Here is a 15,806-nt window from a genome sequence, read left to right on the forward strand (position 1 = left end):
GGTTCTGTTCTATCACTTGAGCCAAGACGCTGTCCCTGGCTTTTTGCTGTTTAATTGGAGAGCAAATAAAGTCTCTGATTTGTCTGGTCAGGCTGGCTTAAAACCAAGATCCTCAGATCTCAGCTCCTGTATAGCTATGATTACAGGTATGAGCCAACCTGACAATTTTTTTTCTTGCTTTAATCCTCTAAGACTTCAAACCATGCTGAATAAAAGTAGTGAGAGAAGATGTCTTCTACTTGTTACTGATTTTAGAGGTTGTTGACTGTCGGTTTGTCACATACAGTCTTTTGTTTGGGGGGGCAGAGGAGGTAAGGAGGGGGTAGAAGGGTTGTGGGGCTTGAACTCTGGGTCTGGGAACTGTCCCTGAGCTCTTCAGCTCAAGGCAAGCACTCTAGCACTTGAGCTACAGCACCACTTCCAGTTTTCTCATGGTTAATTGGAGACAAGAGCCTCACAAGCTTTCTTCCCTGCTGACTTCAAACCACAATCCTCAGATCTCAGCCTCCTGAGTAGCTAGCATTACAGGTGGAGCCACCAGCGTCCAGCTTACTTTTACTTTGAGCTTTTTGATGCCTTATCTGTGAGCCTTTTGAGGTACTTCGAATTTAGTTTCCTAGTGTTTGGATGAGAACTTTTATGTTTCAGATCATCAAGGGCATTAATCTTAACCTGTTTCTTTTTTTCTTTCTTTTTTGCTCCTATCAAGGTAATGCTGGCATATCATAGAATATGTTTGGAAGAATCAGAGAAGTATATTTTGGTTCTTCATGAAGGATATGCAACAAAATATTATAAAACATTTCTTTTTCAAATATTAGCAAATCTTTGATATTCTTTTTTTTTTTTTGCCAGTTATGGGGTTCTGGGTGCCACTGTCCCAGTGCTCAAGCTAGAGCTCTACTAGTTGAGCCACAGTGCCACTTCTGTTGTTTTTCATTATCTATTTTTTATTATTGTGAAAATATTGTACAGAGAGGTTACAGTTACATGAGTACATTTCCCATCGAGCATTGTTACCTCCTCCTTTGTTTTTCCCCTACCATCCCTTCCCTCCCCAATTTCTCCCTCCTCCCCCAACATAGTGTCTTAAACATCTCATTGTTACAATGGGTCAACCTGTATCCTTTTTTTTTTTAATTTTAATTTTAATTTTTTTGACGGTCATGGGGCCTGAACTCGGGGCCTGGGCGCTGTTCCTCAGCTCTTCAGCTCAAGGCTAGCATTCTACCACTTGAGTCATAGTGCCACTTCCGGCTTTTTGTGCTTATGTGGTGCTCAGGAATGGAACTCAGGGCCTCATGCATGCAAGGCAAGCACTCCACCACTGAGCTATTTTCCCAGCCCCTGTTTCCTTATGTAAGCATTTTGTTATATCCCTTCCCCTCCCCAAATTATAAAAATGTATATACAAGATGCAGGATACCGGTTTTTGAGTGGTTAATTGGAGATAAGACTCTCATGGGGACTTTTCTGCCCCGGCTAGCTTGGAACCACAGTACTCAGATCTCAGCCTCCTGAGTAGCTAGGTATGAGTCACCAGTGCCCAGCACTCAGTATTCTTTTTATCTTGTGTAAAAGTACTCATAGATACATCTTACCAAATAATGCCTTTTTAATTTTTCAATTGCAGTGTTAAGTGGCCATTTAACAAAGCTATGGATATAGAATTATTTAAATATGTTGATTAATATGTCTCTTAATATATATAGGTCTCTGTTACAGCATTTATCCAGAAATCATGTGATATTCATATATTTGACATTAAAAATAATATGTATCCATGATTTTATAACATAATCTAGGTATTACATTTTTATTAAGTAAACAATTGGTAGCTTTAGTTCTAGGAAGATGGAGGTTTGGATGTTTGTTGAGCAGCAGATTAATAAACTTTGGAAGAGGATTGGGGATACAGCTCAAAGGTGGAGTACTTGCCTAGCATGTACAGACCCTCGGTTTATCTTTTAACACTGCAAAAAAAAAGTTCTTGCTCTTAAAGATAGCTCTCTCAGTATTGTGTTAGAAATATATTTTGTGTTAGTAAATAAGAATATTTAAATTAGAGAGGGTAACTGGAGGGCCTGCTTAGAGGAGGTGATGTCTAGCTGAAAGGTGACCATTTGAAGAGGAGGAAAGTAAGATGTCACAGGAATATGACATATTCAGGGAATCTCAGAATTTTGTGTGATTGGAAAAGGAGGCTAGAGAAGTAAGCATAAAGAGCTTTATCCTGTGACAAGGGAATTGGATTTAATTCTGAAGAAGACTAAAACCCTTGAATGAAAACAGCAGTGGCAATGGGACTGTTTCCAGTGTGCTTACCATCCCTTGGTTGCTTTTCCCCTCCAGTACCATTTTTGTATGTCTCTCTCTCCTCTCTCTTAGAAAGTGAGGAATTTTCTTTGTAAGGTTTATAAAACTCCTTATTCTATATGTAAACATGTACAAGGTCAAATACACATATACATGAACAACTAAAGTATGGTATATGCAGGAAAGAATTCCAGTGGTGTAATTCTTTTTTCTTTTCTTTTCTTTTTTTTTCCCCCAGTCCTGGGGCTTGAGCTCAGGCCTAGGCACTGTCCCTGAGTTTCTTTTTTGCTCAAGGCTAGCACTCTACCAGCGTGAGCCACAGCACCACTTCTGGCTTTTTCTTTCTGTTTATGTGGTACTGAGGAATCAAACCCAGGGCTTCATGCCTGCTAGGCAAGCACTCTACTACCGAGCCACCTTCCAGCCCCCCAGTGGTGTAATTCTTTCAAGCAACTAACTTAGAGTTTAGCAAAAAGAATATTAGGAAGCTGGTACTTGAGGTATATGGAGGGGTGAGGTATGAAGAAAGGAAGGTTGGCAGAATACAGTCATAATATTCAATGTACATGTGTGAAAATGTAGAACTAGGAAAAATGAGGGGAGGGTGGGATTGGGAGAGAGAGAGGAAAGTGATGAAAAGAGATGACAATGATCAAGCTTCATTATACTTAGATGGACATGTTGAATTGTAATCCATTTGTACAACTAAGATAAAATCACAGTAGTCTAAAAAAACTGCCTTCTTGTCTCTACCCTCCCTTTCTCACTTCTTGCCTGTCACACGGGCTAAGCAAATCTTATAAGGATTGTCTTTTATATATTCTGAGTAAGATTTGCAAATGGTCTTTATTATATACAGTTTACTTTGTTGAAATAGTTTCTTTTCCCCACTTATTAAAACAATAAATAAGTTTCTTTATGAGTTTTTACCCCCTCCTTTTGGAAGGGGGAGCAGTGATTCATAGAGTTTTACTTAAGTTTTAGTGGGAGTTGAATGTTCATATATAACAGTAGGGTTGCTATTTGGTCTGCATAAGCCATCCTCTCAAGAATGATATTTGTACTTTGTAGAGAGTGAGAACTTTTATAACTGGAAATTGGTAAATTTAAGGCTATTCATCCTTTAAAAGATTTTTTTTCAGAGTAAATGTATTAAGGCAGAGAGCTAGCTTGGAATATTTTCTAGATCCCTGGTAGTGACAGCAAATTGGAATGCAGGGCTCCCTCTGTGTGATGCAGCTGGAGAGGAGCAGAAGGCCCCCCTCCAGCTGGTTGTGCTCCTGCAGGCCAACAGCTTGCCTAGCAGAGGGGGAACTTGGATTCAGCTCTGCCACACACCTTAAGCAAGACATGATCTGCAAAACTACATTGCAGTACCTTTGCACATTTTTAATTTATCAGAGCTATTGAATATTTGCTGTGTGCTTGCTTGAGACTTGTATATGGGGAAGGGACAGATTTAGGATTAAACCTAGTGACTCACCCAGAGGCTGCACATTTCTTCATGGTGGATTTTTATGTATGCCTACAAGCAACAGAAGTACCTAAGATAATGGTTAAGAGGTAGTGTCATTGACTCTTAAAATGTTAAGAGGACTGTCATCTTTCTTCTGTGCAAATATTAGTTGTTTAGGCCACTAATATAGTCAAGGGAATAATTTCTTCTCAACCCAACAAAGTTGTTTTGAGTATCAGTTTAATTTGTATAGATTTCTTTAACCCAAATAATTTTAATAAAAATTAGAGTTGAAGAAGCTCTAACAAGATGATAAGTAAATCTTTGTTTTTTGGGTTTTGTTTTTTTTGGTTTTTTGGGGGGGGGGGGTTTTTTGCCAGTCCTGGGCTTGAACTCAGGGTCTGACACTGTCCCTGAGCTTCTTTTTACTAGTACTCTACCAGTTGAGCTACAGCACCACTTCCTGGCTTTTTCTGTTCATGTGCTACTAGGGAATTGAACTCAGGGATTCATGCATGCTAGGCAAGCTAAGCCACATTCCCAGCCTAAATCTTTGTTTTCTGAATGGTACCCTTGCTCTTTGCACTTGGGTGCCTGACGTGTGTGGTCTAAATCTTCTCGAATTAACAGTGTAATTTCCATTTTACTATTGTTAAAGCTAAGGTTACAGAAGTTAGTTGGAACATGACAAGTTGCCAGCTTTGGATATGTCTGATTTACCTTGTAGTATGTTCTCTCTCTGTTACATAAAAATGTGGTTTAGAGTCAAATGTTTCAAGTTTAGTTTCTGAGGAGGAGAAGATAGCCAAGTTAAATCACCTGGATCTTATTGTGAATGAAGACTCCCATCTTTCCAATCACGGTCTCCACAATTACAGAGCTCTCTTCATATATCTGAGTACTCTTCATTGAACTATTAAAATAAATAGGAATATGCTACTGATGTAATGAAAGCAAAAGGTTTAATAGGAGAATGATTTGTGGTTTTGTTTTTGTTTTTGGATGATCATGGGGCTTGAACTCTGGGCCTGGGGTCTTTCACTCAGCTCTTCACCTTAAAGCTAGCGCTCTACCCCTTGAGCCACAGAGCCACTTCCAGTTTTCTGGTGGTTTATTGGAGATAGAGTCTCCCGGACTTTTCCTGCCTAGGCTGGCTTTGAACCTCGATCATCAGATCTCAGCCTCCTGAGTAGCTAGGATTACAGGCATGAGCCGCTGGCACCCAGCTTGGAGAATGATTTTTTTTTAATTAGCTTACATTAGTTGTATGGGTGGATTTCATTGTTGCATTTCCACTCACATTTCCAGTGTCACTATCACCCCCTCTATCACTCTCCTTGTCCCCTTATACCTCCCCCCACAAATTCCAATAGCTTTCATTTTAAAATTTTCATATCATCAGCCCATAAATGAAAATTTAACAGTGACTAATGGATTACTGAATATTAATCACCAAGTTTTTAATATATCAAGAGCCCTTCAATTCTTTTTTGGTTAGAAAAAGAGATGCTATGGAGATGGATTTTTTTCCAACTGTCTATTGTGTATTACAAAAGGAATATACTTATATATTCTTAGAGCCTCAGTGAGGGCTGTTTCCCCTAAATCCCATATGGTATGGTGAGGAGTGACTTATACAGTATATGTAAGCTTTAAAAATAAGTTTAGTTTTCTTATCTGGTGGTATGGAAAATTTTTAATATTTGCCAATCTGTAACCACAAATGCAGCAGTCTTATATTTGGCATGCTAAAATCTGTTTCGTACATTTCTTTTCTCATCATAGGCCTCTGGAGTGCAAGTTGCTGATGAAGTGTGTCGCATTTTCTATGACATGAAAGTTAGAAAATGCTCCACACCAGAAGAAATTAAGAAAAGGAAGAAGGCTGTCATTTTTTGTCTCAGTGCAGACAAAAAGTGCATCATTGTTGAAGAAGGCAAAGAAATTTTGGTTGGAGATGTTGGTGTTACCATAACCGATCCTTTCAAGCATTTTGTGGGAATGCTTCCTGAAAAAGATTGTCGTTATGCTTTGTATGATGCAAGCTTTGAAACCAAGGAATCTAGAAAAGAAGAATTGATGTTCTTTTTGTGGTAAGTGTTTAGAAGTATTGGGTCTCTGTAAATTTGAGCATTAATTTCCTAATGTCAGCACTTGGAGAACCAGTCTAAGACGAAAGTAGTGCTTCAGGCTGTTTGCAGTCATCATTTAATTTTTTATTTATTTATATTGTGAAAATACTGTACAGAGGGGTTACAATTACATGGGCAAGATAATGAGTACATTTCTTATCAAGCATTGTAGCCTCCTCCTTTGTTTCCCCTTCCCATCCCTTCCCAGCTTCCCCCCAACCTCCCTTTAATTTTTATTTATAAGATTTCATAAGGTTTTAGCTGAATTTATGTTTGTGGGACCAACACTAAATTCTAGTCACTTTATATACTTGAAAGAACATGACTTAGTATTTGCTTTGATGGGAAACGGGCAAGAGGCAGGTTTTTGTATATCCTCAGAACTCACTAAACATGCTTACTTCTAAGCCAAACCCTACATCTCTATTATGTTATGCCAAGAGCCAGCTTTTCTCCCTTCTAGACATATATCCATTATATGTGCCTCCACTCTGCTACTTTTGAATAAATTAGTGCCATTCCTTTCCCATTGTAACTTCCTATATATAAGTATCTCTGTTTCATAGGACAGTCACTAGCCCCATGTGGCTATTTAAATTTAAATTAAGAAAAAATTCATTTCTCAGTTGAATGAACTACCTCATTTCAAATGTGCCAAGAATAAGGGCTAAGGTGCTGTGGACAACACATATATGGAACATTTGCAGTGTTGCAGAAAGCTCTGAACATTGTAACTCTCTAGGTAGTTCTATAAAGTAATGTGTATGTATGGTCTTAGACATGTTGTTTAAAGTTGTTCTGGTCTTTTGAAGTTAGTATTTGAGATTGAACCTTAAAACTTACGCATCCCCCATTTAATTATGCCACATTCCTTGATATGACCATACCCCTAAAGTTAGAATATTCTGTAGCTTCCAAGGGAAAGGGGAACTGGTAAATACCCCCTTTTGTGTTGGGGTATGTGAGGTAGGTCTAGGGAAAGGTTCTTAGAATGCAAGCCTCCATGGGAAGGACAAAGAATTGAGATTTAAAAGAAACCTTAGATCACACCTCAGTTCCATTTTAACAAGCTTTTTCTGTACTTGTTTAACCAAGGTATTGTAAGGAATGCAAGTAGGAGGTCAAGTTAATATGGATTGGGGCAGCTCCATTGAAATTGATATGTAAAGGTAATAGTTGGTAAGACAAAATTAGAAGAATTTGGGTTTTGAATGAAGGTGCATTTATTAAACTTTATTTCTACTGTGTATTAGGTATTATTAGGGTTTGGGGAAATGAAAAGTGCTTGTAATGAACAGTGAAGTACCTGCTCTTGTGGGATTATAACTGAGGCAGGTATGCCAGCTATAAATCCAACTTTTAAGCTAGTAGTTCCTTTATTTGCACTTTGAGTTTCTGTATTTTTTCCACTATGAAAATTAAATTTTCTTATTAACATAATTTTGAAAATAAAAATAGAAGGAAATTTAGTACAAATGCAGTGACTTAGTTTGCACTATTAACTTACTTTATGAAGATATAAAACTTTATTGTAGATGTTTCCATAACAAGTTCTTTCCAGGGTTCAAAGAGTAGTTCCTCAGTATTTTAGCAATGTAGTTGAGTAAAATCAGAACAGCCAATGTTTTTTCATGTCCCTGATGGTAAAAGGAGAACGTAACTACTTAACTTTTAGATCAAACATCTACTAGTCCTGAGGTAGTTATGGTTTTACCCACTAAATCTTAGGATTGAGAGGAAACAGCATCCAAACAGACTAGGTGGTTCAGTGTCCTGGAAATGGAGACGTCATATACTTGATTCTGGCAGTGTGATATGCAGCCAGTCCTGGGGCCTGCTGGTAAAAAAGGGAAAGAAAACATTACTGTCTAAGCATCTGAGCAGGGTGAGCTTTTCTGTTCACGGTTAATTGTTGGTTTCTGTGTTGCTGGTTGAGAGTGCTGTGTGAAACAGACACTGTGCTTGGCCTGTGCTTCCATTCCTGAGAGAAGGCACTCAAGTATTGTATATACAAGATAATGGGGATACTGACAAGCAGGGTATAATTATTACCAAGTTGTTATTTAGCCAAAACAGAAAAAAAAATCTTGAAAGTTGTATTTAGGATCATGAAGTCACAAATACGACTTTAATCATAGGTTTTGACTCCTGACTTGACATTGAACATCTGTTATATTAAACTAAGATGGGAACAAGTGTCCATACCTACTGTTGGAACAGATGTAAATGAGAAGACTGGAAAGGGTTGAGAGGGGGACTTGTACTTACTTGTAATTCATTCTTTTTTAGGAAATAATTCAGAAGCAAAAATGCCAGAATAACAACATTTAAAATTTGGGGTGGCAGACATTAGACCTTGTTGGTGTTTTTAAATCTTTTTGTTTGTGTTTGAAACTTTTGTAAATTAGAAACTTTATAAAGTTAGAAAAACCTTATAAAAAATGTAATTATTAGCCTGAATTTTAACCACAAGAAAAAAATGATTTAAAAAGAAATTAGAGGGCTGGGAAGTTGGCTCAGTGGTAGAGTGCTTGCCTTGCATGCATGAGGCCCTGAGTTTGATTCCTTAGCACCACATACGCAGAAAAAAGCCAGAAGTGGCACTGTGGCCAAGTGGTAGGGCACTAGCCTTGAGCTGAAGAGCTGAGGGACAGCGCCTAGGCCCAGAGTTCAGGCCCCATGACCGACAAAAAGAAAAAAAAGAAATTAGATTATCCAGAGAGAGTACCCAGTGCCAGATCTGTTATGGCGCTGTTAGTGGTTCTACTTATTACATTGTTCTTTCCTTTGTATTCACTGGGGTCAGCCTGAGTGATTCTGTATATACTACCATCCATAGCATTTACCCTCTGAGAAAAAGTGGGGACATAATTCTGAGTTTCCTCTTGTTGTTACCTGTCACTGATAGAAATTGATAAGATGGCAAGTCGTACTTCCTTTTAAACCAGTTTTATTTTTGGGATCCTTCCCATCTAGGGCACCAGAACTAGCGCCTCTGAAAAGTAAAATGATTTATGCAAGCTCCAAGGATGCCATCAAAAAGAAGTTTCAAGGTATGTGCTAATGTGCTACACATCCAGGTGTTTAGGTGGGGGTAAGCCCCTAGAACTGCACTGAAATTTTTCTTGATTTCTTGTTCTGAGGAAATAGCCCCTGAGCATCTCCTGATGTTACAAAGCCATTGTTAACAGTACTTACTCGTTCAGTGTTGACTGTATGACACTTATTTAAGGGTGGGCTTGTTTTATGTATTCATTCATATATTTAGTGCAGGTCCTGAACACAGGACCTTGGTGCTGTCCCTGAGCTTTTTTGCTCAAGGCCAGCACTCTTACCACTTGAGTCACAGCTCCACTTCCAGCTTTTTGGTAGATAAGAGTCACCTGGACTTTCCTGTCTGGGCTGGCTTTGAACCATTATCCTCAGATCTCAGCCTCCTGAGTAGATAGAATTATAGGTGTGAGCCACCGGCACCTGGCTAGCTTTTTATTTTTTAATGACAAGGTCTTGATATGTAGCTCAGGGTGGCTTTGAATTTTCTGTGTTCCTCAGGTTGGCCTTTAATTCTTACTCTTGCTTTGTAACCCAGCACAGACATATGGGTTACACACATATGCTACCATCCTCAGCTAAGACTGGTTTTAAACTAGTCTCTCATGGAGGATGTGGAGACCAGTTGTTTTACATTAGTCATACTGTATAATCAATTTTTACTATTGCCTTTGAATGTAGTTAATACGACTGAGTTGTAAAAAGTAAATGTTTATAAGAGGGCAGAATGCTCTTATCTCTAGCCTTACTGTGGAGAATGGTATGACTTTAGGTAATTGATTTGTCTGTATCCAAAGGAAAGTGCATTGACCTTAAGCTGGCCAGTTATTTGCCTGCCAGTCGGTGACTGGGGTCTGGACAACAGGGCCTGGCCTGAGTCCAGCCAGGAGAAAATGGTATGGTGGGAAGAGCATGGGGGTGTGTTCCCAGAGGCCCATGCTGAAAGCTAAGCTTGTGCTAACTGCTGAATGACATTGGCCAGAGCCGAATAACCTCCATGGGGCCTTGATTCTTGGTGTTTTCCTGCTGCCTCCCTGCCACAGCTATTTCCAAACAGCTACCTGAGCCAAAGGCTTGTCCAGAGTTGGTTTTTTCTGTGAGTGGTTCTTGTATTCTTGTAGAACAAGTTTTTTTTCTCCTTAGTTTTACTTAGCTAAGAAAACAGAATCCTGCCTTCTTTTCCTTTGTCCCAGTACCCCGCAGCACAGTTCAGTGCGTCACTGGGCTCTTCATGCTTACGTTGGGCCACTCCCAGCAGCCAGTTCACCTGGTGGTTAACTGACATTCTCACACTCCTTAATCATCAACAAAGAGTCGAATGGGTTCCTCATCACTATTAGTATGCATTGCCTTTTTAGTATAGAGGACTGCTGTATATAGACTTGATTTGATTATGTTAAATGACAGTCACTTTGTCACCTTTTCCTAATGAAGACACCAGCTTTCTCAAATCAGTCTTAAGTTGCCTCAAAGTTGGCATGTTGTGCTTTCAGCAGAACTTGAGAAATAGTCTTAAACTATTAGAATAATGCAACTATTTAGAACATAGCTGCTCTTAGCAATCCTGGAACGAAGCTTATTGTGTGGGATGCCGATAGAACAGTGGGAATGTGTTAGTTTTCATCATGGTAGGTTTCTCAAGTGTGTTACATTCTTGGAGAGGTGGTGGCTGTCTCAGGAAAGTGCTGCCATAGGCATTCCTACATTTGCCTTATTGAGGTACAGCACATCTTTAGAAGAGTAAGCTCATAAATTATTGTAGCAGTGCATGAAATTTCACAGGCTAAACTGAATGGTTGACTTTTGATCTAATGACCAGCATTCTAGAAGCCTCCATCATGACCGCTTGCATTCCTGCCCTTTTCCCCTTACATACAAGGGAAGCCAGGGTGCCTATGTTAGTGTGAGCTGATTTTGTGTACTATATAAAAATCATACAGAATGTAAACCTGTTGGTTTTTTTTCTGGCTTCTTGAAATCAATGAGTCATCTATTTTGATGCATGTGGTTACAGATTATTTCTTCTCATTACTATGTGGGATTTCATGGTATGTAAACACCAGTTAATCCATATTGGAAGTGACCTTTAAAAGCACTGGTATCTTAAATAACTGAGTTGCTTGCCATAATTCTAAATAGGACTATTGTTTTTCTCTCTAGGTATAAAGCATGAATGTCAAGCAAATGGGCCGGAAGACCTCAACCGAGCTTGTATTGCTGAAAAGCTAGGCGGGTCCTTAATTGTAGCTTTTGAAGGGTGCCCTGTGTAGATCATCATTCAGTGCCACAAATTGAAAGCTTCCATGTTTAATATTATCCTCTTGCTATATAAGTAAAGCAAATTTTATTTAGGCCAGGGTCTTACTGAGGGGGAGCTGTCTTGTCATCTTCTAGAGTAACATAAATATAAACATGTCCAAATATAGCCCTAAATAAATCTAGAGTCTAAAGTTTTATCAGTGTGAACTTAAATTCTTAACTGGCCAAATGCCTGTTTTGATGAGTTAACCTATAAGGATGCTTATTATGCTCAGGATTTTTAATAATGCAGTTCACAAAACAGCACAAGGCCATGTGAAGAACATTTTTACATCCTTGTTAACCACCGCAGTTACTTTTACTTGGAGAACTGGTTATAATTTTGGCTCAAAGTATTTTTAATTCTCTATTCTTTATTGACCTGAACAGCATATTTGGATATAATTTTCTTCATAATGTGTAACAACACTAATATACTAACAGCAGTAAGACTTAAGTCAAGCAGTCTTTTAGTTCTACCAAATGTGTAAGGAAGTCCACCTCAGAATTGTGTCTACTTATAATTCACACTAATGTTACAAAGCACAACTCCAAGCCAAGGTGGGAGTGCAAGAGGCAGCATGGCACCTGCAGTTAGCAGCCTCACTAGCTGGGAGACCATTTGTGAGTGACCTTGCAGCTTAGAAATCATGGTATGTCCTCAGAAGAATGTGCAATGCCTTGTAACAACTAATTATGATGCAAATAGGGCTCCACTGTAATCTGCTTTGTCAATGAAAATGATAAACAGTATATTGGTATGGTAAGCCAGGACACTTGCAAAATCTTTCATTGTGTCTCCTTCAGAACTGTGCCGAACCTGGTGCAGTAAGAGTGGAAGAATGCTGTTGGTTTCCTCTGGGGCTTGGGAGACCATAATTTCCTAGAGCAATCTGTCAACTGTGCAGGTGGGGAACAGGTATGGAGGATGACACTCACAAGGGACCACTGCCCCAATGACACTTGGAAGTGATTGTCTTTAACATCACAGGCATGACACACCGAACAATGTAGAGATGCACAAACAGTTGAACTTAGAAGTAGCAATATAGGCTTTATGTAATAAAGGAAGCATTTTTAACTTATTCTTGTGTAATTATTCATGTGTGAATTGGGAATGAAGGATTTGGCTTTCTGTATGGTATTTCTGACAGTTAAGGTAACAGCTCCTGCTCCTCTGCATGAATGAAAATGCTAGGCCCCCTTATTCCAAATGTGTATCCAGATGTGAGCCTTAGGGAAGCAAAACATGGAGCATTGTGCTTTCTTGTCTTTCGGAGTTGCCCAGAATGGTGCTTCGCATCCTGGATTTTTTTTCTTTTTATTATTATCTTTAAGTAGTTTTACAAAGAAGTGGCCATTTAACAAAGCACTTTATGAATACACTATGTTGCTTAATGTCACCCCTTTGAACAGTCTCAGCTGTCCTTCCCCTATACCTCCTGCCCTCACTCTTCTTAATTTTGTAGGATATACATTTGATTCTTGAATACATTTTCCTAGTCTTCATTTCTCCCACTCCACCCCTTTCAAGAACCCACTTCATGGTGTTTTATTTTGCTGAATTTTGCCTAATTACACTATTTGAGACTTCCCTTGAATCTATGGTTTCAGTTAATGTATTTGTGTGGATTATTTTTCTCTGCAAAGCACTGCTTTCAGTGACTGTAGGTAACAGTACACCAAGGAAGTGTCACCACCCAAGGCTGCCTTGTCAAGAACAAGCCCTGTCAGTGGAGCCCTGCAGCTGTGCTGCAGCTTATGGATGTGGCCCATATCCATCACTACCACTGCTTCAGAGGTCCAGGCTTGTGAGGGAGGGGAAGGGTACGGGGGAGGGGGGAAGGGAGATGAGAAGGGTGGGGTGCTGTGGGTAAGGTTTCAAGCAGTTACCCATGTCTGTAAACACACAGCCTTACATTCTTATTCTAGAAATGGGGAAGGCATTAATGGTTACTTATGTATCTGGAACCTGTTTGATTTCGGGCTTTGGGGGAAGTCTTAGGTAGCTGAGGTCAGAGCCAGGAGTTGTACTGACAGCACTCCTATTCAGGTGGGTCTGGTGTGATGAGTTCTCACAGGTTAGGAGCAAAGTGCAAGTATACTGTGCTTCTAGGAAACACATTTACATCTTAAAAGGTTTAACACATAAATGTATGAATGGTAATTTGCTTGTGGTTCTGAGAAACAATCAGAACTTGACTGTGAGGTGTACTTGACAATGCAAATCTCTGAGAATACAATGGATACAGTGACTTGGGTAAGTTACAGGCTAGCTAGTGGTATCCTGGCTACAGAATGACTGCCTTAGTCTGGACACTTCATTGTTGACAGGTTTGTTGTTCTGTGGTGAATCATTGGATACAAGTTCATTTCTGAAATTTGCAGATTCTAGAACTGGGTTCCAGCCAGGCTGTAGGTAGAAGGGACATTAGTTGCAGTATGTGTGTATAAGTAAGTTAAGAGTATGAATATGGAAGGTGGTGCATGAGGGCAAGCTTACTCAAGCTTGCAGCTCTTTGTCTGGCTAGGGCTCTTCCTCTGGGGGAGCTGGACTGGTGGGGTGGCCTAACTGAAGCAAAGGCCTGGCTCCCTTAGCTGGCCTGGGAAATGCTGCGGGGCTTCAAGAGCTTAAAGTGCAGAAGGCAGTTCCCTCTAAGTGGTACTTTACTAGGGCAGCCCTCTAGGGCCCCATGGTGGGCATTGTACTTGTCTTCATCTTGTCTCCTCCCCCCAGGTGGACACAGCTCCCACTGGTGGTCTGAAGAGCAAGTAGGGCTGATACCATGTGTGAACAGAAAAAGCCAGCAGCTTGGTAACCCCAGCATCCCGTGCCTTTTTTCTCCTTTCCTCAGAATGAACACCCTCTATTCTACGCATCTACCCAGATGGGAGCTTATAGTGTGCGGTCTGGTGTGTGGGGACAGGCTTATTGTAAACATAGGCTCCTGGCTCATAGGGATGACTTGGCTTTTTTGGTCATGGCTGGAGCTCTACCACTTGAGCCACACCTCCAATCGTGGTAGCAGTTCATGAATCCTGGGTCAGGGGACAGGTCTGGCCCCCACTCACCAGGCTCAAACCACCCATATGGATGGCCACCTGTATGGAAATTCTGCTTCTCCCATGGCCCTTTTCATCCTGTCCTCCTGTTCTGTGTTTGCAAGGCAAACAGATTATACTGAGGTGCCGCATTTTCTTAGGGCTCATCAATTTAGATCTAGATCTCCAGAAAGCAAGCCCTTTCTCCAAGATTGACTCACCCAGGCTACGCACACACGGTACAGTGATGTGCCATACACTAGTGATGAGATGGCACCTGGCCCAGTAGCTTGAGGTGAGGTGCCTTCCTTTCCCCAGGGGCCAGTTCACCTCACATGGAGAACCAGGTGCTCCCAAAAGCCAAGTAGAGCTGGGCACAGGCTTTTATCAGGTGATCCTAACCACCCCATCTTACTCTAGCCAGAAACCAGTATCGGCCTCAAGACCTGGGCACCCTCTCCACAGCCTCCCAGAGTTAGAAGAGGTATGATAGTTACCTTCACACTATTCAAAATCCCCGGGTGACTCCTCCTACCTTTCCCAGTACAGCCTCATGGCCCTTTTAGTCTTTTTCAGCCTCTCCTTCCCCTCACTTGCACCAGTCCCCAGGAGGTACTTTCCTTGTGAACCCCAGCTTAAACATGACTTTTTCCAGGACACTAACTCAGGGTAGTATAGGGCCTAGGGTTTGGCTCTGTGGTCTCACTGGACAGCATCCCTGCTCTGGCAGATGCTGTGTGTATAGATAGGGGGCTGCTAAAAAAATGAAGGCCAAGAGCACACAAGCACAATGACCTTTCCCAAGTCAGCCACCTTAGAATGAGTCATGGTCCCAACTAAGAAGGCCCCAGAGCAGTTGTACACTCCAGTCTGTATCGTTCTCACATACTGCTGTCTTGTAGGAACTGCCATCCAAGGGCTCAGCTGTGCCCCAGTCTAATCCAGCTAATCAGGAGGCTTGGCAGGGATAAATAGTACTGGTACTTAGTGGAGACAGCCCCTTGACAAGACTGATTGATAGATTCACCATCCCTTCCCAGCATGCCCCTTGGCCAAAGTGTCAACGGGCCATAGGGCATTTATAGGTCTGAGGATCACAGGAACCTAAGTTGGCTTCTGCAAAAGGACAAGCTGTGAGCTGCTGTCCTCTTCTGAGGCATGATGTCTACCCACATCCCAGGCCAAGCCTTTGGTCCACCATTTAGAACTCACTTCACCTGACAGCTCAGGCCATCCTCTACTTACAGAAACCTTAGGCTCTCACGAGCACATCACCATTCAATGTCGCAGGCCCTACCTTACCTACCTGGTAGGCACTGGAGCCTGAGGGGGTTAAGAGTCACGGGTGGGGGAGGGGATTACTCCCATTCTACACAGTGGCTGGTCCTGACTTCAGAGAAGCCAAGACCCACGCTTGGACTCTGCCACTGAGGCCAGGCCCTTGTGTTCTGTTCTCATCCTGGACCCAATAGGCAGACTGGGGAGTGCCAGCAGAATACACAAGACAAGAG

The 15,806-nt window shown here is 41.0% G+C and overlaps 1 protein-coding gene across 1 annotated transcript in view; it reads left to right on the forward strand.

Moving 5' to 3' along the window:
• Dstn (destrin, actin depolymerizing factor) overlaps positions 1-12,338 on the forward strand; it is a 30,482-nt gene extending 18,144 nt beyond the window's left edge. The window contains exons 2-4 of the mRNA XM_042666431.1: positions 5,558-5,865; positions 8,881-8,957; positions 11,116-12,338. Of these exons, the coding sequence (XP_042522365.1) occupies positions 5,558-5,865; positions 8,881-8,957; positions 11,116-11,225 (495 nt within the window). The 3' untranslated portion in view covers positions 11,226-12,338. The remainder of the gene's footprint in view (positions 1-5,557; positions 5,866-8,880; positions 8,958-11,115) is intronic.
• Positions 12,339-15,806: the final 3,468 nt, after the last annotated feature.

Source organism: Dipodomys spectabilis, unplaced genomic scaffold (genome assembly GCF_019054845.1).
Source record: "Dipodomys spectabilis isolate Male_0828 unplaced genomic scaffold, ASM1905484v1 ptg000365l, whole genome shotgun sequence".
In the NCBI taxonomy this organism is placed as follows: Eukaryota; Metazoa; Chordata; class Mammalia; order Rodentia; family Heteromyidae; genus Dipodomys; species Dipodomys spectabilis.